Source organism: Lagopus muta, chromosome Z (genome assembly GCF_023343835.1).
Source record: "Lagopus muta isolate bLagMut1 chromosome Z, bLagMut1 primary, whole genome shotgun sequence".
Lineage (NCBI taxonomy): Eukaryota > Metazoa > Chordata > Aves > Galliformes > Phasianidae > Lagopus > Lagopus muta.
Window position 1 is genome coordinate 33306181 of NC_064472.1, and position 27851 is coordinate 33334031.

At 35.4% G+C, this 27851-nt stretch overlaps 1 protein-coding gene across 6 annotated transcripts in view; it reads left to right on the forward strand.

Annotated features, from left to right (window-relative positions):
• Nucleotides 1–27851, forward strand: part of CNTLN (centlein) — a 185955-nt gene that overhangs the window by 104387 nt on the left and 53717 nt on the right. For all 6 annotated transcript variants that reach the window (XM_048931533.1, XM_048931532.1, XM_048931534.1 and 3 more), the window contains 6 exons: nucleotides 6028–6077; nucleotides 13136–13227; nucleotides 16082–16602; nucleotides 19184–19358; nucleotides 21724–21817; nucleotides 22490–22713. In XM_048931533.1, the coding sequence (XP_048787490.1) occupies nucleotides 6028–6077; nucleotides 13136–13227; nucleotides 16082–16602; nucleotides 19184–19358; nucleotides 21724–21817; nucleotides 22490–22713 (1156 nt within the window). The remainder of the gene's footprint in view (nucleotides 1–6027; nucleotides 6078–13135; nucleotides 13228–16081; nucleotides 16603–19183; nucleotides 19359–21723; nucleotides 21818–22489; nucleotides 22714–27851) is intronic.

Genomic DNA, 27851 nt, shown 5'->3' on the forward strand with positions numbered 1-27851 from the left:
TTTTTAATGTTTAGCTTGTAGTAAGATATAATTGCAAAACTAGAAAAATGTTGATCAATCCTAAAAAAAATTGCTAGAAGAGCAGTTCTGTGGGGATTAATATAAGACATCTAAAATATACATAATCTTCAAAATTACCTACTTCTAACTCCTAGAATTTCTACTATCAAAAGACGTAGGAGACATGTACTAATAATATGCAAAGACTTCATTTCAATATCTGTGCCTCAGGACTAAAATCAGGAGGAAACACTGTACAGAGAAATTACCTTTGCTCTGTAGAAATATCTTCAGAGATTCCATCTCTTAGCTTTAGCTTATGTCTTGGAACTTTTCAGATAACATAAACATGATGTCTTTCCTCAACAGGAGCTAAATCAATCACAGGTTTTTCGATGCACCAAAAAAATCCCTTTTCAGTTAGTATCAAAACCTAAAGCATCTCTTCTTTCCATTATTGTATGTGGTAATTGAAACTGACCATGAAAAAAACTGTAGTAAGGCAGTGAGTATATGCTCAAAATAATTGCAGCAAATTATTAGCTTTGTCTTCTGAAGCAGGATTGGAAGATGTTATTCACTCTCTGCTGCTGCTCTGATTCTCAGATTCTAGTAGGTTAGTACTCTGTGTTACCATACATCACTTATTCGAGATTATTTCTGATCCTTTAAACAGATTAATCCCTCTTTAACACTTATATCACAGGCATTCATGCATTGGATCACAGTTCTCTTCAACTACATAACCTACTTCCTAAGAGATGTCTGTGGTTCATTTAGGAGGTTGTGCTAGATGTGGTCAGTTAAAAGCAGTCCCACTTTTGGGGAAATGTGTGCATGAATGCTTACCTGTTTGAAAGAAATTTTGAAGAGGAAGGCAATGTTTGGTAAAAGTGTCAGTTCATGTGTATTAGGTTGGCATCTGTGTGATGGAGCACTGAATCAGCCAAAGCATGAATGAAGATCTGTTTTGTCTTGACAAGTACAGTTTTAAGAAAATGTACTTGCTTTTCAAATCCCAGCTGTAAATTTTGTTAGACAGGAACTAAAAGTATCTTGTTCAAATGAAGAGAAGGTGTAAATGGGAGGCTGGAAAGCAACACCTTCCTATTGTTTTTCCAAGTTGAGTCATTTATTCTAGCATTACATTATACTTCAGCAGTGTTATATGACTTAGTTACCTTAACTTCCTCCAACATCCTCTTGTTTCTCAGGAAGTTTCTTACTTAGACGCTTCTTTGATGCTTCTGATCATATTTACTTGTTCTATGGGAAAGCAAAAATCAGACCATCTCTGAAATAAATTGCACTCTTCAAGAAGACCAGATTTTATCTTTCCACTTTTTTCTTCTCTCTTTTGACGAAATACAGAGGCTGTGGTACTTCTGCTGTGGATTGTAGGCGACTGAACTAGATATTTGTTATAATGCAGTATAGATTTTTTTTTTTAACAAGTTCTAGCTAGAATAGCATGTCACATTCAAGTGTATAAGAGCATACTCTACTCCTCGGCTGGGAACAAACAGCAAGGACAGCAAGGAACGGCTACGTGCTTCTGTATCTGGTTCTTCACATTGCATTTGTTGCTCTGTTTTTTTTTTTTTTGCCTTGAAATATAGAAGCACTTATGGCAATATTGATATAGTCATGTTAAAAAAACACAATTATTTTTGTATTTCTCTTTCATATTCTGCTTTTGTAAAATGCGTGCAGTATGAGTCCAGACAGATTATTATTTAATTTTCTGTGTTAGTACTGTATTTGCCTTAAAAGTTTTGTAGGAAAAAAGGCTTGAAGGTTGCCATGTCATGTTTACTTTTAAGAAAGAAAAGATTGAGTGAAAAGCAGTGTAGAATATGTTCTCAGGTAACTTAATTATAAGTTTGTCAACTTTGTTGCCCTGGATTGGAATAGTTTCCACATTACAGACCTAAAAATTTTATGAACAAACAATTGTAACAGTTCAGAGATTAGAAAAAACAAGCCAACAAACCAATTCATTAACTATTAGTGATGAGATAGAATGAGAGATAGTTCAAAAGCTGGAACTATACTTACATAAATTTACCTAGATTTTCAAAAAAGTAAGTTTGTAAGTGAGCAGCAGTTTTCCTGCACCTGTAGGAGACAGTTTATCCAGTTAGTTTTAGCAAAACATTTGTGGCTACTGGCACAGAAGGCATTTTCTGTTATGTGCTGCTGTGAAGAACTTAAGTCCAGTAAAAGAGAACATACTGTTTCTAAGAAGGAATATATTCTGTTAGAGGGACCCATGAAGTAATGAGATCTGCAATCTATTTTTTGCCCCCATGTCCATTTGGACCATGAATATGTCTGTAGTACATGGACTCTTTTGTGAAAGAAGGAAGCTGGTGCTGGTAATGGTAAACAAAAGAAAAGGAAATCTCTTCTAAAATGTTGTCAGTACCACTAGTTGACTGGCATACAAAGCAACGTAATGGAGAAATTATATACAGATACTTCTGTGCCATTGCTAGATGCCAAAAAAATAAGATTTGGACCTAGACTACTTCACATCAGATTGAAATTCTGACATCATAACTTTGAGACCTGGAGGAACAAAGGTGATCTCTGGAATAAAGCATTGCCCAGACACTAGCTTTGCAGCAGTGGGAGAGTAGGAGTACATGGTTAGAGAGTGATAGGGTATAAAAAGGATTTTTTAGGTGTGGTACTGTGCAACTATTACAGGAAAATGGCAGCACTGTGTAATGTTTTTGGATAGAAGTCCTATACTCTGGTAATAAGTAAGATGTGCTAGGAAGATGTCACAAAGACTACTCAACTTATGTTCAGCTCATTGTGCTGGAGGACCCCACTTTTTCTGCAAAGCTGCTTTACAGCTAGTTGTCTTCTAGGCTGCCCTCATGCATAGAGTTGTTCTGACAGGACTTTGGCTTTTGTGAGTGTCGTCAGCCTGTTTTCTCTGCCTATTGCCATCTTCCTGAGCAGCAGACCAGTCCTCCGTTGTATCAGTTGCTGCCTTCAGTTTTATACTGTCTGTGTACTTGCCAAGTGGCACCCTTACCTGTATTTCAGTTGTTGATAAAAATATTTAGGAGCTCTGGTGTGGATTCATGATAGTGTTGTCTTTAATTGCTGGCTGTCGGTTAGACTTCACAGCAAGGATCATCACCCTTTGAGCCTGGCAGTTTTCCAGCCCCTTCATGTACTTTTCACCACCAGATCTCAGTTGTTTGGCAGTAAGGCGATGGGAGACTGTCTTAAGGGCCTGGCCAATCTGGAGCATGTTGCCTGCTGCCATCTTATTCTCATGGGCAGTGAGAAAAATACTGAATTAAAAGCCCAACAAGAATGTGTACTGCAACTTAAAACGTAAAATAAAATTCGAAAACATAGCAGTCTTAAGAATATTTGACCTTTAAGATAAAAAGCCAGCATTTGAAGCTTAAGCTTGCTTTGGTGAGAGCAGGAAGGCCAATAAACAGTGGCTGTTCAAATGCAGTCTCAAAGATGAGAAGGCTGAAGAAGCTAACTGAAGAATAATTTTTAAAGGACGCTTAAGCTGTGCTAGTATAATTTCCTTAAATGATGTGAAAAATAAGCCAATTAGGAAGCTTGTAGATTTGCTTAATGGTAACTGTAAAAGGATACACTGAGATTACAAGGCTATTAAAGAACAGCTCAGTGAATCTTTGCAGCCTTCCCTGCTGAAGATGTCAACCATTGCTGTGTTCCTCACAGCAGATAGATCAGATGTGTTAGATTTTTTTTGAAGTAACTGCACGGCAATAATAAAGCCAAGGAAGTAAAACAGTTGCTAGTATTTTGATGTTAATATCTTCACACCCAAGCTCAAGTATGAAATTACTGAACTGTAACCTCATAAACAGCTACTGTGATAGTGGACTGGCAGGTTGCCACTGTTAACTCCCATCTGCAAAAAGAGCTCCAGAGGGAGCTCCAGACCAGTAAGACTGGCTGCTTCCATACATTAGAATATGGCAGTATTGTCTTTACAAAAAAAAAAAAAAAAAAAAAAAAAAAAAAAAGGGGCAGGGGAAGAAGGAGAGGGAGAGATATCAATGAACACGGAAACAGGTAAACTCAGGTTTTTTTGGAAGTAATCAGTGTGGCTTCTGTAAAGGGAAATTCTGCGTCATTAACCTGCTGGAATTGCAGACTATTCCAGTAACCATGTGGGTAGAATCTAACCTGTATTTTCAAAATGCCTTTGGCAGATCTTTTTCAAGGCTCCACATGAAAGGTTATAAATAAATCCCATTTCTGTAGGATTGGAGGAAAGATCCTTCTAGCAGCAGGGAATAAATTACAGGAGTGGAAAGGGAGGTGTTTAGATGCCACTTTGAGGATGAAAAAACAGGACTGCAGAAACAGGCTTGTGCACTTTCTTGAAGTAACATCTGCTTTTGCGTCTTCTGTACATAAAGGTTTGGTACAGAATGGATCCAGCACTGGTATGATTCGCTTGGAAATTTCTAAAATTTATTCAAGACTTAAGTTGACTTGGATCCTGTATGACACATTGTAACTTCTTGTCTACCCTAGCTGAAGTATTTCCAGTCGAGGTAGAGCCTGCCTTCAGTTGAAGTGTATTTCACAGACAAATTTGCAAGTGACTGAAGAAACCTACTCCTTTACTTTTTACTTATTATTTTTTTTGCTTCCACATCTTCCATCACTTTGGAAGTTTTTGTGTTTATTAATTCTTTATAAAAATCGTGTACTTGCCACTTGACTAGCATGTAGAAGGGATGCATGGATATGTCTGTTCATATGTGTATAAATGTGTTCATTCAAATGTGTTTTTGAAGATGAAAACTAACGTGCTTGGAAGGTAGAGCTATAGGCAGTGAGGATTCTAAGATAATCCTAATTCACTCCCTTGCATTCATATAATTTTGAATATAGTATTTAAACACACAATTAGCAAATGTTTGTGTTTTTTTTTCAAGTGAGCAGCTTGCCATTTGGTGCAGGAAATGGACGTGATATGAGTAACAGATAGTGGTAAAGGCCATTGTAATTTGTGTAATAGAAGTTAATGATGACTGAGGCATGGAAAATGAAAGAAGAGCAAAGAAAGTCAGTCCATGAAGCTGGGTGGTCCTGAAAGTAGCTGGAGTTGTGTGCAAAGCAAGTTACCTTAGCTTTTCATATGTTTCTTGTTTTCTTTGTGAAAAGTTTTTCATAGTCTCCACGTGAGACTATGGGGTATGAATTGCAATATTTAGATCTGCAGCTGAGAGAAGTGCTAAACATACAGAGTGCTTCAAAGAACTGTGCATAACCCTTTCCTTAAGTTAGCAGATATTTTGTCCTGATTTTCTGTTGTCTCACCTCAGAGGGTTTTGAAAAGAAAATAAATCTCTTGTGAAGCATTTAGTTGCTGCTATTGTTAGTACACCAGAATAGGCTGCTAGGGGATTGGCAGTCCAGCCTTCAGAGCAAAACTGGAAGAATGTTATATGTACTGAATGAGGTTATTTTTTAAATCTGCATCTTAAATGGCTGCTCTCTCTCATTGTATGTGGTGTTGTATCCTGACCTAAAATGGGCGGAATGTTATTGTTGAAATAGCCTGTAACTGTAAAATCAGAGATTGTATCAGAAAACGCGTGTATAAATGAGCCAACAGGAAGTAATGTAATTAATTTAGCATTTCTCAATTTTACTTTGAAACTTTAGCATTATAACTTTATCGTTGTTATCGTTTCATTACCTAAAAAGGACTAGCTGAAACTTGGTGTATGTTACCACCAAAATTTTATCTGAATTTTATAAATTTATTTCTGTAAGTTTTAATCAGCTCTTGTACCAGTAACTCTTTATCTTTGGAATCTGCTCTTAATAAATTATTTAATGAATTTCTGAGGACTGACAACTTATTCCTGACAATATATTGATTAATTAATGTAATTAATTAAAATAATATTAATTTTGATTAACAGCAAACATTTATGGTTGATTTATGGTTCTTACTTTCTTTCTTTTTTTTTTTTTTTTTAATTTACTCTTTTGAAGACTGAGTCTTGAAGAGGAATTAGATCAGATGAAAGTACACCAGTCTGTGGGTAAGTTTACAGTACAGCAGTTCAGCTATGTTTAAAACAAGAGAGAAGGTATTGTGTTTTAAGTGTGTACACACCCTAAGAGAAATACTGGTTTTAAAGTTATTTTGTCTCCAAATGGTAATTTATTCTTGAATATATATTTTGTAAGCATAAGGCCACAAATTTTGTTTCAAAGCTGTTTCTCCTGAAGTTCAGTGCATGTCTGTGAAATCAAGGACAATTTTTATTGTCAAAAAAGTTGAAATTTTGATGTGTAAAATCTACATAAGAAATTTATATTTTCTGTTTAAAATATGTTTATATTTGTATGTGTATAACATCTAAAACATGCTTATGCATTTGTGGTTTTCTCCAGAATATGAACTGCTATTGATGTTCTGAAATACAGTGATACAGAAATTTCATGCTCATTCAGACTTCTTTTTATAATAGCTATCTCTCAAAGCTTGTGGATTCAAAAGGAAATCAAAATGTTGGATCTCTTGTAAGAGTTCATCATGGATACCTTCTTTTATATCTTTGCAGTCTGTACAATAGTTGATGGTTCTGTGAAGATAGGTAATATATTATCATTTCCTCTATCACTCTGATTCTGTAAGTTATTTGCTGTTCTTGAAGTAATCCACAGTCCATCTGGTTGCCAAATCTGTGGGGAAGTCCTTGTGTGCAATATTCTGCAAGAGCAGTAGAAGTATTCTGCTAAAGAACCATGTTTTGGCAACAAAGCCTTATCATTCTGTATCTCATTTTTCTGCTGTTAGTCTGTTTCATTTCATGTGGTAACGTTGACCACTTGAGTGAAAAACTGAATGTTTTTTTTCCTTTAGTTTGCTTTATGATACAAAAAAATAATGGAAATCTCCATCTGCTGAAGTTGGAACATCATTGTTTCCTTTTGTGTTACTTCTTATGTTTTACTGTCACAGTCACATACAAAGCTGAAGAAAACTAGCAAAGGTTTAAAATACCAACTTTTAAAAGCAGTTCTTTATTTTTGCCAATGTAGTCATTCTTTGCATAGAGAGAAGTGGAAAGGCAACCAGCAGTGGAAAAAAGTCAAGAGTCTGCTGAACACTAACCTTGTGTTTTCAATAAAACAGTCAGATCTGTGACAATGCCAGCTCTTTACATGTTTGATACTGTAACATCTAGTCTTTTTTTTTTTTTCCCCCATTTTTCATTAATATTATAAATGAAAATATATTCTTTTTATAAATGGACTAATGGGTACACAGTTCTGGTTTGGTTACTGGTACAGTCGTTGTTTTAGAATTAGAACTGAGAAAAACTGTTCAGTTCCTAGTGAATTACTTTACAAAAATTTTAGATAGGTCTTCCAGCATGTGTTGTGACAGGTATTATTTAGATGAACAGGGTTGGTGGTTTTTTTTTTTTTTTTTCCAAGTTAGAAAATCGAGTCTGACAATATGCATTAGGCAATACTTTTTTTAGCATGTACGGCTGAACTGATTCCAGCCATTTTCAAGCTTTTACCATTTGAGGTATAAAAAAGTACTATTCAGTCTGTGAAAAGTAGTTTTCTTATTTATCCACTTGCAAATGCTAGGATGTTTCAGTGCTACAGACACTTTCATGAGCTGGCTGATATTTTCTGGAAGAATATATTAAAAAAGACTGAGGATTGATGGCTATCTATGGATGTAATTGAGAGCTTTTGAGTAATTCTGGCTCATGAGTTACAAAGGTATGTGCACCCTTTGCCCTAAAATAGTATTTAAGTCCTTTCCCAAATAAAAGTAAAACCTTTGATCTGTTATCTGGCATTTACTGAGAGACAAAATTTGATGTGATCTGAATACAGTTTTTAACTTCCTAGCCAAGTACATTTTCATTTCTGAAATGAAACCCAGAAGGCCAACTGTGTTCTGAGCTGCATTAACAAAGGGGTGGCCAGCAGGGAAAGGGTGGTGATTGTCCCCCTCTACTCAGCTCTTGTGAGGCCCCATCTGGAGGACTGTGTCCAGGCCTGGGGCCCCCAGGACAGGAAGGATGTAGAGCTCTTGGAGTGGGTCCAGAGGAGGGCCACTGAGATGATCAGAGGGCTGGAGCACCTCTCCTACGAAGAAAGCTTGAGGGATTGTTTAGCTTGCAGAAGAGAAGGCTCCAGGGAGACCTCACTGTGGCCTTCCAGTACTTGAAGGGAGCTTATAAACACGAGGGGAAACAGCTGTTTACGAGTGTGGATAGAATCATAGAATCATAGAATCACAAGGTTGGAAACGACCTGCAAGATCATCTAGTCCAACCACCCTCCCATTCCCAGTACCACAAGCTACTAAACCATATCACGTAGCTCCTCATCCAGGAGCCTCTTGAACACTGCCAGGGACAGTGACTCCACCACCTCCCTGGGCAGCCATTCCAGTGCCTGACCACTCACTGAGAGAAAAAGTTTCTCCTAATGTTCAAACTAAACCTTCTCTGGTACAACTTCTGGCCATTTCCTCGGGTCCTACTTTTTTTTCCTACTCGGGTCCTATAGTGATAGGACATGCAGGAATGGTCTTAAACTGAGATGGGGGAGATTTAGGTTAGATATTAGGAGGAAATTTTTCACACAGAGGGTGGTGAAGCACTGGAGCAGGTTGCCCAAGAAGGTTGTGGATGCCCCATCCCTGGAGGCATTCAAGGTCAGGCTGGATGTGGCTCTGGGCAGCCTGGTCTAGTGATTGGTGATCCTGCACATAGCAGGGGGGTTGAAATTAGATGGTCATTGTGGTCCTTTTCAACCCAAGCCATTCTATCATTCTGTGATAAACCTGGCAATAAATTACTCAGCTTATGAAATATGTTGGAATTAGTTTTCTCCGTTGTAGATACCTGTGTCCACCAGGCATTTTAAGATCCAGGGATAGATTCTGGAAAAACAATGGAGCTTCTCTGGATTAAAAAAATTAGGCACTATTGTCTGACTTAAATAGATACTGGTTGTGTTTGTCAGAAGGAAGTGCTAGGTATCCTTATTCCTATTCTGTACCATTTTTCATGGATCTATAGAATCATCACAGAATGGCTTCACTGGAAGGAACCTTAAAGAACTTATAGTTCCAACTCTCTGCTATGGACTGAGTTGCCAAGTAATAGGTCAGGCTGCTGGGGCCTTGAACACCTCTGGAGATAGGGAATCCACAGCTTCTCTGTTCAGTATGTCCCAGTGCCTCTCTACTCTCAAAATAATAAAGAATTTCTTCCTAACATTTAATCTAAATCTACTGTCTTTTAGTTTAAACTATTCCCCATTTTTCTCTAACTAGGAGACAAAGGTAAAGAAGGTCAGGTAAAAAGGAAACTGTTCTTACCATTCTTAATTTTGTCTGTTCTAACTCAGTTGTCTAAGGCATTTTGCTAGCATGAATTATTGTTTAGAATGAAAAAAATCCACATTTACCTCACTGTTCATGTAATTATATTTGCCTGAATATAAACAATGTGTTGTCAGAAACTTATGTCTCTTTCTCCAAAAGCTGGTAAAAGAGTCCATCTAATCCTATTCATAAAAATATGAAGCACCTGATTAAAGTAAGTGGTAAGTCCCTCTGTTTCTTCTGAGGCAGTTTGAAGGCTTCTGGCATTTTGGAGTCCCTCTGAATATGTCATGTCACCAGTTCATTAGTGTGAATGGCCTGCTCTTCTGGTGTTCAGTGGTCCTTTCCACCTTTTTTTTCTACTTAAACATTATTGAGAACATGGGAGATTAGTACTGCAATCAGTAAAACAATGGCTTTCTACACCATGGCACCTTTTATCTGTAGGGGGGCTGCAGAAGGGCAGTCTGACAGAATGACAGCTGATGTTGAAGTGCATGTGAAGCAATGGTATGTTATTAGTTTCCTCCATAAGGAAAATATGATGTCCAGTGACATTCATCAATGCTTGCTGAATGTTTATGGAGACCAAACAGTGGATGTGAACACAGTGGTGTCTTTCAGCAGAGGTGGCAGCCATGTTCTGGACAGCTGTGCTGATAGTCATACAAAAAAATGAATCTCAATCAACTCATTGATGTGAACAGGTACATTACAACAAGCAAACTGTGTCTGGAGCTGAATATTGGCTTCATTGTGTTGGAAACAATGGTGGAAATGTTGGAATATCACCAAGTGTGCACCAGGTGGATCCCAGGAATGCTCATATAGAAATGTAAAGTACACTATATGCAAGTTTGCCAGGAGCTATTGAACCAGTACGAGTCAGAAGGTGACAGTTCCCTACATCACATCATCAGCAATGAGGTGTGGTGTCACCACTACAAACTGGAGCCAAAATGACCATCTGTGGAGTGGCGACAAGTGAATTCTTCATGGAAGAAAAATTTGGGGACACTGTCCTTAGTGGGTAAAGTGATGTGCACTTTCTTTATGGATAAGAAAGGGATGGTCCTTCTGGATTTCCTGGAACCCAGACAAACATCATCTCTGACCAAACATCCTGACAGTGACTAAGCTGGAGGCTTAAAGTTACAGAGTCAGGCCAAAGAACATCTTTTTGTTGCAGCATAATGCCATGCCCCATAGCAGTTTGAAGACTGTGGAGCACATTTTCCTAGATACAGTGCCTTCATAGCAGCTGTGAAAGAATACATCACCTCCACTGATGTAGATTTTTATGAGCATGGCATGCGGGCTCTTGTTCATTGCTGGTGAATATACATAGCTAATAGTGGTGCTTTGTAGCTATACATTTGTTTTATCAAATAGTGTTATTCTGCTGTTGTAATTTCCATGGAAATAAATAGGTGGCATTACTTCTGGAACAACTTACATGCCACTATTTATTGTTTTTTTTTAGTGGACTTTTTTTTTTCTCTGTAAAAAGTATTTACACAAATATTAGTAGGGAGAGTAGTATCACAGTTCAGATACCATTTGTCAGCAGTGTCAAACTACCTGATAATCAGATTTTGTGGCTATTAATTAGAAGCTAAGTGTTATGTTCCAAAGCTGGCAGTTAACTGTGTTTTCTCAGTGGGATATGTTTACTTACATAAGGCCATCGTAATTTAGTGACTGAAGATTGTGGGTTTTATGACTTACGAGTCTTCCTTGAGGATAACTTGGAATTTTTAATGTAGGAGAATGGTGGGTAGATCCCATGTGTTGCTGAATAGATTGATGTGATGAATCTGTCTGCTGTTTTAGATAGACACACAGTTATAGCTAATACTGTTTCATTGCCTCCCTAACCAATTCCTGTGAACAAATATGTATCAATTAGAAGGAGAGGAGGGAGAGAAGAAGGCTGTGTAGGCCATTTATTTTCTCCTTGATAGAAGGGGTTATGCTACAGTGACATTTGCCTTTTCTTTAATGTATTTTGCTTTCGACTTCCATGGTAAAACTGAACATGTGCAGATTTTTCTGTCCGTTCTGCAGTAGTCATCTTTATTCTCATGCATATCATATGTTTATTTATAGATAGTTTTGTAAATTGTATTTTAATATATCCACATAATAAACGTAACACCTTGTGTGCTTTGATCAGTTTCTTTGACTGTGGGAAATAATTTTTCTTTTCAGTGAATTACAGTAAATGCTGATATAAAAGCTGCAACAGACATTCAAATGAGTGAATATTTAGAAAAAGATGAAAAGCATGTTCATATTATCTTTGTGTGTTACTTAGAGAATGTTGTAAATGTATGCAGTACCACTGTGCTGGGGGACTGTAGTCTGAAATAACATGGGAACTAACATATTAATATCAAGGTAAAGGTACATATTCCCCAGATGCGTAGTTTTACCTTTTTCAGCTTTTATTATCTTTAGAATAGTGCTCCATTTATTTCATGAATACAGAAGTATTAATTGGCCATGACATGTTCCAAAGACAAAAGAAAGGTCTAATTCACTCTAACAAACTTGTTAGTCACTGTTTATATCAAGAGGATTGTGAATCTACAGAGAGTAACACTGTTTTCTTCTACACTTGCTTTGTTTATAAATCAAAAGTTTTTAAGTGACCTGCAGTGTCTGCTTGTAGTTTGAAATGATACTTCTAAAGCAGACTTTCACTGTATGACACAGATATTTATCCCTTAAGATTAATTCTTCAAAATAATTTTGGGGAAGAAAAGAAATGTGAATATTGTGTTCTTTTTATAGTGTTGAATTAATTTTTTTGTTGTTGTTGTTCTTGAATATCTTTAATATTCTAAGAAAAAACTCCTTCTGAGATGTATAATTGCTTTTTTTCTGTAAGTAGTGAGAAATTTGTGAATGGTAAGCTTTTAAGCAAAATCTAAATGCAGTATATTTTACTTCTGATTTATTGTATATAAGTACCAGCAAACTTTTTCTTACCATGCTGTTGAATAATTAATTCTTAAATTATTCTTTTAGTGGGATTTTTAGTACCTAAAGTACATAGCTATATCTGAGAGCGATGCATAGAGTAAATTTTATTCTCATTACTTCTATCAATTTCTAATTGTTATGAATTCACAGCATTACAGTCCAATGATTTGTGTGATTTATCTGGTGAAGTACATGATCTTTCACTTATCAAAAAAGGAGTTTAAAGTTTTCATCCATCCTAATTCTGTTACTGTTTGCTTTGTTCACCAATCACTCTGATCCTCCTAGCAGGGGACAAGACCTAGAGAACAAAACTCATAGCGACTGTGTAGATAAAAAGGCAATGAATTCTGCTTTTAAGGCATAGAGGGAATAGTCTATAAAAGAATAAAAATGGGAATGAAAGTACAGCGTCTTTAACCTACAGATCTATTGTACCTTTGAAAAGGTTGTACTCTTAAAAAAAAAAATAAAAAAATACTGTGATGCTGCAAAGATTCATAATTATGTGACAGAGCACTTTGAAAAGAGGTCACTCTTTAGAAACTGACCAAAAGGCTTGTCAAGAAATAGACCATGTTATAAATAATTGCAAAAGAATGGATTTTCTTACAATGTCTAGGTATTGTTTTAGTGTTATCGTAGGTGTCACAGTGTATTATTTATTCTCTGATAGAGATGTATTTATTTATACATATTTTTATATATATATTTATTTATTTATTTATTTATTTTTTCTGGTAGGGTTACTTTTTAAGCTTAGTGAAGATGATGGGAACAAGAACAGTACTCCAAAGAAGAATGTGGAAGCCAGTTCAGATCAGAGGCTACAGAAGGTAAGACAGCAAACCCACCAAACACATCTAGATTTTAACTTAAGAGTCATATATGTAAGCTAGCACCCATGCATTCAGGCCTCAATTTTCATTTTATAATTGAAAAATATGGATTTCCAAAATTATGTCAAAAATTAATTCTACTGAATTAATTGTGTGTATATCATGAGAGATAAGCATAGTAAATTAAAAGAATTGTTAGAGCTAAAATGTTAAAAACTAATAAATGATCTAAATCTTGCACGTGTTTAGCATTTACCCATTCTAAGTTCAAATGTCCTGAGTTCTTTTGCTGATTATTTAACTTTATATGATATTGGATGTTAATCTCCACAAATCTCTTGCTACGGAATAATACTGATGAATAATAGTGATCAATTATTTTCTTATTTTATATAAAATTTAGAACAACATTGCACCTGCAAGTATTTTTAAATATGTGGGTTTATCACTTTTCAAAAAATAAATTTAATCTTTGGCTTAGCAAATATGTGTATTTAATCTTTACTGCTCAACATTCTACGTGTTCTACTTCATACACTAACAAGATGTTCTTAACTAGTTGCTGTTTGTATTGACATTTATAATATACACAAGTAGTTTAGTATGTTAACAGGTGTTCACTTAAGAGGGCTCACTTGTATTTTACCATATGTCTTGTTTGCTGCAAAGAAAAGACATCCTTCAAACAGTATTATACCTTTAGTTTCTCAGTTTGCAAAACAATATTTGTTTTATTACTTATAAATCTTTAAAAGCATGCTTAAATCAAATAAGCACAAATCTATAATTTCAAATGTCAGTTTGGGTATGTCTATTTATTTTTTATTTGTGAAATAACTTGTAGGAAGTATGGTAATTTACAGCAGATGATGTGATTGCATATACTTGTAACACTTGCCATATGGTCAGGCAATGAAGGCTGTCATCTCGTTATTACTGAATGACAAACATCATGTTAAAATAATAACACACAGAATAGGAAGTGCTCACATTCATTTATCTTAAGGTAGAGTGAGTAATTGAAATAATTTGAATGCTACCACCTGAAATGTCACACAGTTTATGCTTGGTTATCATCTATATCTCAAAACTATAATTTTATTTGCCAGGTACTACATAATTTTTATCTCTATGGGTATACAGAATTATGGTGGTACCTTAGGGATAAGTATAGAAGCTACTCATTGTTTGTTTTCTTGCACTTGTCATACATGACTTTAAGTGTTAGTGAGTGCAAAAGGTTTCTTCAAAGAACTAAGAATAATAATAGAAGAATCTCAGTTTAGGAATATAGTTGAAGAAAGGTACTAGTATTGCTTACCAGTGGCGAGCAAAAGAAAATTTATGAAATTCATCATAAATCTTGATTCCGTTGAAGTATTTGGAAAAAAATATATTTATATTCCTCATTTCACCTGGCAAGATTATGTAACCATGATGCAGTCTATTCATTGTGGGAATGCTACGAATTTCTATCAGAGAACACAGCATAGTACCTGTGTGCGTATTGGAACGTCTGCTATTGAAGTTATAAATAAATTCAGTATCAAATTCATAGATACATACATAGTTTAGGTAGCAGATTTTGCCCTCTCTACATTGATATTTCTCATTTATCTGAATCATATCCATATCCATAATATGTACCCATGCATATCCACTTCATAAATAATTTTCTAGGCTTTAGTTAAACACGTTGTCTAAAAAGTCTTTATAAATACATAAAGCATTTCTTGAGAAATAATATGCTTTTGATATTTGCAAATTACTGGCCAGTCCTGTCGCTTAGTTACACTGTGAGATGTCAGGAGTGCTTTGAAATTTTGTAGCACAATGAAGCGATAGGATTGGCCAGTAATTTACAAGATTAATAACTGAATTAGCCATGTGCTGCTTGAAAAATAGTCTTTTTCTCTCAATTCCTTAAAAATGTACTGCACCTGGTATTTCCTCCAGTGGAAGAATGGGGATGCAGCTTGTGCAAAAACAGATAAGTATATTTCTTCAAAATGACTAAGTGATTATTGAGCACATCACTCTGATGGCCTTTGCAAGCTTTTGAGGAAATCTTTTGAGTAAATGTTTGTTTTAGGATCGCTAAGATTAAAGTCTCTTCTGATTTCTAGAAATTGTGAGACTTAGTTTGAGTGATAAATAGTCCTAAAGAACTTTGAGAATCACCTTGTTGTTCATGGCTTTGAATTTGTGCAGTCTTCAAAGAGCTTCAGAAACAAAACATACACATCCCTTTAGGTAGAACGTGCTTCTGCAAACTGTAATTGAAAAGACCGTAAACATGGGGTTGTATTTTCCTTCCTATGAATAGAAAATGTACTTCAGCCTTCGTATTCTTTAAGTACTGAGCTTCTGACATCTACTGCTATGATACTTTTTTTTTTTATTTATTTAAAGATCAAACTAATATTTATTTTGAAAATTTATATCACAGGAAAGAACATGTTGATTAAGATAGCTTGTGCAAAGTTGCCTGTATTTCAAGATAGTTTTCCTTCTTAAAATGTTTATTTAAATTCAATTAGTATGTATAACCAAATCAGTAACAAGCTTAAGATGCATCTGGAAAGTTCATTAGCATATTTAAACTTCTGTGTCACTTTGCCTGGAATTTTAACTTCTTTTACCATCTGCCCTTTGTTCAACAGCTGTATTATTGCAGCTAAAATGTATTCATCTACACTATGTTAGAATCATTTTTAAATTAAGTACTTTAGATTGCTTTTGTCCTTGTGCTTAGTATAATATTATTGTCATATAGTAAATATGTTTTAGAACGGGATTTTATCTACTGGATAGGTTAACACATTATGAATGCATAAATTATTTTTGCTAGGTAGAACAACTAGAAAGAAGATGTAGAACTATTGAAAGGGCAATAAGGAAACAGAAAGAAGTAAATGAGGACTTGCTGAAGGAGAAAAATGATTTGAAAGCATCTTTACAATTGGAAAGGGAAGATGCAGACACAAGAGAAAGAGAGCTGGAAAAACTACTCAAGAGGATTCGTGAAATAAAAAAAGACAATGCAGAACTTCAGATAGTGATTGGTGATCGGGAAAAAGAAGCTGCTTCCTTGAAGAGGCAAGTGGCAGAAGCTAACAGGTTGAGAAATGAAAATGAAGATTTGCTGAGTCAAGTGGAGGAGCTGACGTGTTTGCTGGGTGAAGCCAAAGCAGCGGCAACCTCTGGGCAATGTAATTGCAAGATAACAGGCACCAAGGTTAAATTAAAAGCAGCCAAGAAAAAGAGCTCTTTGGGACATCATGGAGCTTTTCTCAAACAGTCCATCAAGGTTATGAGTAATGTATTTGAGAACTTCCGTAAGGACGGCTGGGAGGATGTGAGTGAAAGCAGGTACAGCTCTCATTAACTTAGCCCTGTAGAGGGGACACTGTGCATATGTAAAGCACTAGCAAATGGAGATTGAATTTCAACTACTGTTGATTTCGTATTCAAAAAAAATACTGTCAGATCCTTTGAAATATCTTGGGAGGTCTTGTTCTGAGTTTATTGACTGAAATTTGCATGCAAAATTAGCCACAACTGCATGAGTATTTGAATAGGTGCCAGGAAACCCAAAAGAAGGCAATGCTTGATTTCTTCCAGTGATGCTATTTTCATGCAGTCATGAGGCTTGAAATTGACAGTTTGGCAGGTTGATTTAATTTGCTGGCCCTTTGCATATTCACCACTGACAGCTAAGGATTCCCAGGCAAGCCTACTAAGTCGGTTTAGTTATCTTGTGACATGCCAACCCGGGAGGAGAAACATTTTTTCCCCTTAATTTAGTTAGATAAATTTTGAATGACCCATTTCAGCTTGCTAGCAGATGTCTACAAGCTGTTTAACATCCTTTAAATTAAGAACCATCCACACTAATTATTTCATGTATGTTTTATCCACCGTCATTGTACTAACTTTAATTGAATCATAGTTAAAAATTGGTTCTTTAAAGGTAATTGTTACTGCTTAGAGTCTCAGTCATGAGTCACAGGGCTTTCTGAAAATTGCACAGGCAAGATTTGTAAATGTTCATGATTTTTACTTCTGCTTCTGTGTGTCTACTCAAATGAGGCTGCAGTAAGCTCCTGTGTGAGCAGTTATCTCACCTTTCAGTACTTAATAGTAGGAGACACCTAAAGAAATTTCTCGAGTCTGTACTTACCCCAAAATATAGAGAAGCAGTAAAGAACATGGAGTCTTCTTTGTAGCTTTCATGATAACCTTTATATGTCATATGGAGCAAGTCAGCAATGGCAAATGAATTACCTTCTGCTGTCTTTTCCTATGCAAAATAGGGGCTCCCAAATACAGTATCTCAAAAGAGAAGAAAAGTTAAATACAATCTAATTTGTCTGTTGCTAACATCAGTACCAGTTTGTTTTTCTGTTTAATATTGGAGATCTGATTGTATTGAAATGTATTTTTACTTACAATTTCATTACAATTAACAAAATTTTATTCAGCTTAGCATGTTTTGCTTTTTATGACAAAGTTCAAAAAAAATTTGCCATTTCAAGTTGAGTTTGAAGTGTAAATTAATTGTACCCATAAATTCCTTTATAGTTACATTCCTTTATCCTTAGTGTATTTATACCTATATATCCTAATGTGATATATAAATATCAGGTTAGGAAATTTGTGACATAAAAGAGTGAGCATTTTTGAAGGAGATATTTCAAGGTGTCATGTTCAAAAACCAAGGGAGATTTCTTATCTAGCTTGTTCTTGGTTTTAATATATGCTATTCTATGCCAGTGGTATGTCAGACAGTGACTCTGAATTTATAAATTTAAGTCATTTTGCTGTCTAAGTAAACTATTATTTGGAGGAATTCAGATGAGAAAATCATGCACACGCTTAGAAACATATCTCTGCTATGGCACAGATTACGTTGGTTTCTGTTCTTACCAATCAATAGAAATGCCAGTCTGTCAGCACAGGATTTGGTGGGCATGGTGTTCCTGTATAAACTCTTCTGAATTTCAGGCCTTCTGTCTGGTTAAGTACTATCCATCTCCAATCATTGATTTTTATCATGATGGAACTTTGTGAAGTCAGTTGTCTCTAAGAGTCTGAACTCAGTCTCTTTAAATGTCTTGGTTTAATAATTAACAAAATTGCTGTAGTCAAATGTTTCCTTCACAAATGGTTTGCACAAATGGTGATAAAGAACCACTGATGGTACAGAAGGTGATATTTCAAGATTTACGTTTTAAAGTAGACTGAACTGATTTAGAAAAAAAATGATTATCTGGGGCAAGGCTATGAACAACTGGAAATTAAAAGTGTGTTGATATTTTGACATCAAATCATAAATTGAAGGGAAAAATGAAAAGTTTGTAGTTGAACGTAGTTTTTACACCCAGTTCCTATCTGGCATGCAATCTGTGTGTCATACATATTAAATTGTATAGAATTTAAAAGTGCTACAAAAGGGATATTAGAATTTTCACTGAAGTGTTGTTTATGAGCTCGTCTCCATCAAAAGTACAAATAAATTGAAACAAATTGTTACTAAGTATAGTGCATTTCTTTTACTTCCTATCGAATATGGAAATGCAGAGGACACTTAATGTATCTGTGTAAGCCATTCACAGTCAAGAAGCACTATTAAGTGACTATTAAGTGACAGTTTTTCAAGTCTGTCACTTCTGTGAATGATGTCCAGGAACTCTATTCATGTACTGAAATTCCATTTGACAGAAGGGACTGTCAGAGATGAGAAAACAATTTCAGAGATTTCTTTTTTATTGTACTTGTAAATATCTGCTGAATAAGTCACGTTAGTATTCTTTGGATTTTATAGTACTTTCTCTTCTTTCTTGAATGTAGTATTTTCTGTATGCTTGCTTATTGGCTATTTGGAACTTTTAAAAGGAACTGCTGATGCTTAGCTTTGTTTTGTTTTGTTTTCCCTCATGTGCTGTTTTAGTGACTCTGAAATACCAACTCCTGAGAGTCTGGAAGCAGTGACTATGAAGATAGTGCAGGATATTGATCTGTTACCAGACAGAAATAAACAACAGGGAAAAAAGCAAATACAAGATGGCAAAAAGCCCTGCAACACTGCACATTTAGAAGGCAAAAGCCAGCGCTACAAGAAGAAGGTATATATGTTTTGTTCTCTAGTGCAGAATCTTGAAATTTAATAGTTAATATTATGACTGCTGTTCTCGTTTTAATTAATTTGGCTCTTGTAATCTGGGAAGAAAATCTTCTTTCAGGTATTCAGTGGTTAGGTAGAGCTTTATTATCATTCAGAATATTTTCTGAATTAGTCTGCAAAGTGTTTGAAAGATACATTGGAGTGCAAAAGCTGTTTAAAAAATGTAAACCTACTGTAGGTTAGTCCTACTGTCTCACAGTCCAGACAAAGAATGCCATAGTCATTCAATTTAACTATTTCTCATTTGGATAAACCATAGAATTTATCTGAGTGACACAGTCCATAACAAAGAATATCTCCATTTGCTCACTAGTAAAATGATGTGTTGACTAGTCAAGCATTACTACTTTTCAGTTCATTCGATGAGTAGAAAGTGTTATGTCCATTTTAGATTGTTTTGGCTCTAAGTCTGTCCAGGTGATTCTGTCAAAAGAAAAGTATGCTTTTAGCTTTGACTTAGCTCATTTACATTTATTTTGGAGATTTGAACCACTTGTCTTATTCCTAATATCCATGTACTGTTTTCTCCTAGAATGGGGACAGCTGGTTGTTTCTCAGGTCTTCAGATGCTCTTTACAACCCATAGTAGATGACTCATTTTTGGACTTCTGAGCAATGTCTAGACTACTTTTCCTCTCCCGTGTTTGCCCAAAGAAATCACTTTACATCATGGAGTTTAAAATACAAGTAGACACTATTATTTATTAGGTTAAGAAACAGCACTAAAGCACTAAGTAACTTGGTGCTGCTTGAAAACTGCCTTGAAATTCTGTTATGTACAGTGAAATAACTGTTTGAGGAGTTTGAAAACAGATTTCCTTTTCTTGTTCTCTAAAGTCTTATAATAAATACAAAATTTCTGGTCTTGTTATATATTTTGGTTTAATGTTTCTACCAGAAGATCCATTGTTTTGCCAAAAAAGCTGGAAAGGGGGAAATTTCTCCACAACTGTTTTGGTATGGAATACACACTATGAGCACATGCACATGATGTTTGTGAAACTCTTGACAGTGTGTGCTGCTCCCATTATCTCCTGCCATTCCTTACTCAGGATATATAAGATGAGACATTCAGCTGACTCCGGACTTTCTCGACTGACTGTCTTTCCTTTTTGCCTGCAATGCACTTGTTCTGTTTCAATTGGAAACAATAAACAGAAATACTCTGATACATTTACTTAGCAAGCTAGGGAATTTTGAGCATTCATAGGAAGTAGGAATGCTAAGTAGGAGTATATGCTTCACTGGAAATTCATCTGAAAATGTGTCTTGTAAAAGTATACAAGATGGCATTGCAAAACAGTTCAGAAATGTTGGTGTTCTTTGCAGTATAGCAGGTTTTACCAGTATTCCAAACAGCAAAAATAATAATAAAAATCTTAAAAAACTTTTGAGGGGGACACTCCAGTTGCATAATGGTATTTTCACACAAAGAGAGGCTAGAAAAGCCTCAGATGCAAAATCTGGTAAATCACAGAATAAGAGAATTGTAGAGGTTGGAAGGTGCCTCTGGAGATCAAGTCCAACTCCCCTGCTAATATCGGTTCCCTACAGTAGGTTGCACAGGAGAGAGTCTAGACAGCTGTTAATATCTCCACAATCTCTCTGAGCAGCCTGTTTCAGTGCTCTGTCATCCTCACAGTAAAGATCTTCCCCATGTTTGTATGGAACACTGCCCATTTTCTCTAGTTCTTTCACTGCATGCCCCTGAAAAGTGCCTAGCTTTTTCAACTTCTCTCCTACGTTTAGTTAGTGATAATCAGTGATGAGGTCTCCTCTCAGTGTTCCCATCTCCAGATTGAACAATCCCAGGTCCCTAAGCCTTTCCTCAAATGGGAAATGCTTCAGACCTTTTATCATCTTTGTGCCTTTGCTTCTCTCTAGAAGATCATTGCTGTTCTTGATCTGAGAAGCCCAGAACTGGACACTGTATTCCAGATGTGATCTCACCAGGACAGAGCAGAGGGGGAGAATCACCTCCCTTGACCTGCTGCAACACTCTTTGAAAAGCACCCCAGGATACCTTTGTCAGACACTCAATTTTTCTCCATGAGGATTCTTGGGGAAGAATAATTATCTACCTGTAATAGTTTGTTATTTTTGCTACATCTAGTGGAAAGACAGAAATCTGTACTCTGTGGACTGGTATTGGAAAACCGATACTAACTGTAATTATAATTCAAGATTTTTTGTGTGTTTTTTATAATAATTTTTTTCTGTTTTAATTCAAACCTGAAAACTTTGGAATTGTGTTATTTGTCATATGGAAGTACTGCTAAGACGCATGCTTTCTGTTTTTTGTTTAGAGCCATTTACAGAAAAAAGACCTAGAAAAGTTACAGTCCAAGAAGAGGAAGATCCACTGTGTCATAACAGCTTATCCATCATTTCTAAGGAAAGGTAGGAATACTATATATTTTTGGAAAGTTTATAAATAATCTTGACGAAAATTCCTGCCAAGTATTTTGAAACTTCTTCCATTATGTTGCAGAGGCTCGCTTCATATGCAAGATTTGCTTGTTTAAATTAGCAGAAATATATTTCTAAATCATTATTTTAAAAGGAAATGATCTTACAGAACATGTCTGTTAAGCAACATCTTTTATCACAATTAAGATATTTTCTATTTTCCTAGCTCCTAGCTATTGAATCTATTGATTAAAGTAAAGCTTTTCACTGTGTTTTGCTCTAGCTTGCCCTTTGTCCAGCACAACCATGGAAAATATTGAACTGCATTTTGGATCAAACTTTAAAAAAAAATAAAACAAACCTGTCTACAAAATAGTGAAGTCTTTATTTCTGGTATTATCATTCAGAGACTAGAGCCATTTAACTTTCAAGTCCATGTGGAATTTGCAGAGTTGGCACTTTTAGAAAAATAGCATCAAACATTTATTGGGTATCTGAATTAATTTCTCAGTTCACCTACTGAGAAATATTGAGTATAGTATCCTAGAAAAAAATTTAGCAGCTAGAATAGAGTTTTGAAGGGCTAGAGAAAAGCCAAAAATCATCCTATCTATCATGGTTTAGTATCTGTGTCGGTTTAGTAACATGCCGTTTTCTGTTTAGTGAGCAGAACGAAAAGCAGAAACATCATTTTCCAGAAACAAGGCTATTCTGTTACTCTACTTCAGGAAACAATTAAGTCGTTGCAGCAGCAGATAGGTGTTTTACTGAATGAAAAACAGACAGCAGTGTCTTCTGTGAAGGAATTTAAAGAAACAAATGAAAAACTAACAACTCAACTACGTTTGGCTGGTCAGAGACTACAAAGTAGTAAATTGACCATACAGGTAAAGTCCATTTCATTATGGTGTCTTAAGATGTTTGGTTTAATTCTGTTATTTTGTGGAATTTTGGTAACATTACTTGTTTCTTAATTTATTATGATCAAAATTATGAAGTGTTGCAAAACAGCATGTTTTATATGAGATTCTCAATCGTTTATTATGTACAGATGGTACTGAGACCTTATACACTTGACGTCCTTTTTACTTTGCTTATACTTTATTAACCCAGTCTATTAGTCCTTCTGGAGAAGAAGTGTTTTTCCCTTTGATACTCTACCTGTATTGTAATGGTGAAGAGGATTTCCATTTCGTCTTGTGATGTGGGAACTTTGATGAGAATTTAATACTATGAACCACTGTTCTATAAAGAAATGTCATTTCTAGAGCAAGCACTTGTGTTCATGTTCCCTAGGAATAGAATGGTTAATGAACCTAGAGTTTTCTTCCAGAGGAAACTCAAACCAATTCCATGTCTGTTTAAACCTAGCTCTGTCTGTCAAGGTGGAATGCTACAGAATATGATTTATGAAGACAGAGACTGTAAAACTATTTGTTTAACAGTCCCAAAAATTACAGCTTCTTTCTTTACTTCAGTCTTCATTTCTTGTTAATCTTTTCCCATACTATCACTCCTTTTCCCCATTCTCATTTTTATATATGTATTTTGTGTTAATCTATATGCAGCACCTCAGCTGGAATTCTTTTCTACTTGTACTGTAGTGATTGGCCTGCCCTTTATAGAGCTGAATCAACAAACACTTTTGCAGTAATTGTCTCCTGTTGGTCACACACACATCCTGCTTCCAGAATTATTGTGCTACAACAGATGGACTTGCTGGAAGGAGGCAGACATTAAAAAAGAAATCAAATCCCCTCCCCCTCAAACTTCTCTCCATTTCTCTCTTTGCGCAGAAGGCAGAAACAGTATCAGGAGCAGCACTTTTCACTTTCTTAGTGCTGGGGAACTGCTAATTTCTAGAGAAGGAGAAATCTCATTTATGTTACTCATTTTGCATAACTGTATACATGTAATGATTTCTTCAAAAATAGTCTTGAAGGTCATTGGGACCAATGGAGATCTGCCTGTCTGGCAAAAAGTACAATAATGTGAAGTTTCATGGGCAGTATAAACTTTACAGAGTTCTATGAGTAATTGAGGTAGAATATTCTACTTGCTCAGGCATCTTCTTGATTTGCCTTCCTGGAAGACTACCCATCAGGTGTCTGTGGGAGAACAATGTGGAAAATAAAATTTAAAAAAATAAAAAGGAAAGGAAAGGTGATTATAAAAAAGGTGACTAAAAAAAAGGCAGAATTTGCACGAAAATAAGTATAGCTGTAATGTAAAAGACCGACTCCAAGTGAAATAGTGTAGTCTTGGAAACCAGTTTTATTTAACTTTGTTCTTTTGGAAAGTTTCAAAAAAAAAGAGGAGATCAGTCAACGGTCTATTTAAAGGGTGGTGCATTCTAAGCAAAAATAAATAGATGGTGCTGCAGGTACTCAAGGAAAAATCTTTATTATGCATGCACTTTTTTTTCCTTCTCAGCAACCAATTCAAATTCCCTTTCTTATAACTAATTACTCTTCAGGTGCCATACTAGTGCTACCAAGTGGGAAATTTAAAGCAGAGGCTTAGGCTACTTGCCAAGCGAAAATTACGGAGGTACGGAACCTACACAGTCACTGCAGGGCACATGCATGTTTTAGAGAGAACCATGATTCAGACAGATGAAGTGATTGTAAAGCAGATATTTGTGAGGGTTTTTTAGAGTCATAAGAAATACTACAGAGAAGTTTTAAGTTCTGGCAGTGGAAATGATATTTTTAAAAGCACGTTTTCCAAGAGTAATGTTTTTGTCGTTATTTCTTATCAGTGCTCCTTTTGACTTTAGATTCTGGAACTGTTATGCAGATAGGAGGAAAAAAAAAAAGCAACAAACTGAGAAGTAAAAGATTTAGGCAATGTCTGGGTTCGGGGAGATGATTAGACACTTAGAATCAAACAAACAATCATGCACATATAAAGTTCTATAATTAATCTTGATCTTGAGTAATTTTTTATCAGTGGTGATCTGGCAGTGCTTGGCTAAGGTAACTGTAGCATTTTAGCAACTGTAACCACTGATATCATGGACTTGAAGAAGATGTCATGTGCCCTGAATTTAGCTAAGAAAATAAATCCATTTGGAGGCAAGGGCAGATGTTTGTGCACTCAGTTCTTCGTTATAATCCCCAGAGAATCTAATGCTAGAGGATCAGCTCTGGATTTAAGATTTAAACGTTCCAGATGTTCATTCTGAAACATTTTACAGTTGATACAACCTAAGAGCTGTCTGGCATCTGTTGATTTTCTGAATATATGTACATATATTGTTCTGTGTATTTTTCTCGAAGATCTGCACACAGATACATGTTTACATCTGTTTTTCTGTTCCTTAGACTTAGGAATACTAAATTTCAAGGAGTTTGTTTTTTGTGGTTTTTTTGTGTTTGGTTTTCTTTGGGGGGGGGGGGGGGGGGGGAAGAGTTTTTTGTTGTTGTTGTTGTTTTTTTTGTTTAGCCTTACAGTCTCTGCAGTAATGTAAACTTCTATCTTTGTTTTATTTCTGCAAAAGCAATTCTATGCATATTTGTGCAAAATGACTTTCAAGTGTCTGCACATGTAAGAATCAAAGCTTGCATTCTCCAAGGATTCACATCAACACTGAGTTAAGACCGTCTGTTCAGAAGTACAGTAGTTACATTTTGCAATCAGTATATAGAAATCACAGCTGGAGCCGATACTTAATGTAGAAGCAAAGGGATTTAGCATTTCCTTAGTTTCTTAGTAAAGCATCAGAGATGAATTCTTGGAAAAATCCAGGATTTTTTCTTTTCAGTAAGATTTGTTCCCCCCCCCCCTTTATTCACTTCTATCATGAAGTGACTGGTTTTTTGGTTGTGTTTTTTTTTTTTTTTTTTTTTTTTTTTTTTTTTTAAGTATATTTAATGGTTTAGTATTAAATGTGGAGGTTGGTGGCCCTGCATGTGGCAGGGGGTTGGAGATTCATGATCCTTCAGGTCCCTTCCAACCCTGGCCATTCTGTGATTCTGTGATTCTGTATTTACTGCTTATAGCAGAGCAGTACTAATTAATTTTATACAGTAGTTATCACTTCTGTCACAAAAGTTCAGACTAAATGTATTGAATAAAAAAGGAAGATCATACGCGGGTTGCCATTAGCGCTTATCTTACTGGTGGTGGCCTCTCTCAGGTCTTTGCTGAAAAGATCTTTTGCATCAGTTCTGGCTTTCTTAGATGAAGACACAGAAAATACATCCCTTAATGGAATGCCATAGGCATTTGTAAAGTGCATGTATAAGACTGCTTCACTAGGAAACCTGGATCTTGAAGGACAGGAATGCATCAACTAGTCAGCTGACAGGTCCTTTGCAGAAGATAAAGTCAAGGTTTAAGTAAAATTTTTCAGATGCGTTCTTGCAGATATGCAACTTCACTGATTTGGTATTTTAGAAGCATATGTGCATTTTAGGTGCAGCTCAGCCAAGGGATTTTTTGTGAAAGCATTATAAAAATCTCTCGAAAATTAAATTTGGCCATTGAATTTTCTGTTCTCTTCGAATTTTGAGGGAACATATCTTTCTCCCAAGTTCTTACTAAGCTTTTCATATGCAATTTTTTGCTTCACTGTCATTTATTTCTGAGTTAAATGAATTTTTTTCCTTCAGTGGCTTAAAAAGTTACTTTTCATGACGTGCATTGGGTAATAGTATTTGTACGTACAGAATATCAAAATGATACAAATTTATAAAATTTATAGAAGATTTTACAATTTTGAACTTTTTAAGTAAATGGTAACTTTTTCAGGTAAGCTGGGAGTTTACAATGACTCCATTAGTATATGTAGCAATTCTGACTTGCTATTACACTGAAAAGTCATTAAAAATAAAACTACACAAAACTACAGATAGTCCTGCCCTAATGACTTCATATTGTAAAAGTCTAAAAATAAACAAATAAAAAATTCAGGTTTTTTTCTGTCTTGTTCAGTCTGTTTCCGTTCTTACAGGGCATGTATACTTCTAGAATATTGTAGAAATAAGAATAAAAAAACTAAATATACTTACATAATAGCTTTGTTAAACCTCAGTGCAAAGTCACGTCACAGCCATCCAATTTGGGCACTGGCTGCAGTAAAGTGATGAAATAACCCTATGAAGCTGATTTTAGAAAGATTTGTTCCCAAAAATGTCAGGAGAAAAGTGATTTCTCCCTCCTTTGCTTATGTAGAATTGTACAGATTACCCCTTCCTGACTGCTGTGATAAAGCAGGATATATTGCCTGTACTGTCTATGGTCTGTAAATATAATCTAATGTTGTGGGCCAGTATGAAACTGCTGTCTTCTCTAAACTTTCTTGGATATAAATGCTATGTTTATTTCTATTCTAAGGCCATAATGCTGTTATCATTTTGCATGAATGTGTAGAAGAAATCTCACTGATGGAAGGCAGTTCTAAACTCAAAACAAACCCCAATTTATATATTCTTAAGAGAAAGCCTGTTTTTCTGGTCTCACTAGAGAGTTCCAGATTTAAACAATGCTGCCTATAGGTAGAAGAAAAATATCTGTAATTTTTTATAGATTTTATTTTATAGAATTTAGATTCAAGGTCTGGACCTAACCCATGGTTTTCGAAGGCTTAGAATTGAGTACACAGAGAAAACACCTACATAATAAATAGTGACATTAAGACTTGTTAGAGTTTTTTTCTGAGCCTAATAAATTGAAAATCAGGCTAGGATGTCAGATTTATAATGCTCTGTGATTCTGTGAGACTAGAATTTATTTCTTCCAATTCCTAGTCCAAATTTCTGCTGGGAATGAAAAAAGACAAACTTGAAGATCCTTGTGGATCCCTTCCAAATCATGATATTCTGTGATTCTATGATTCTGTGATTGGCTAGTTAAAAATATTTGTTCAAATTCTCAGTTACTGAGTGGAGAATTTTTTCTCTGATAAACCACTAATTGCCATTGTTATGAAGCAGTTCTCAAAGTTATTCTCTATCAGGGAAGTTGACTTAGAAATAAAATGAGAAATTTTCAAATGTTAAAATGAGTGTGGCTGAAGTTT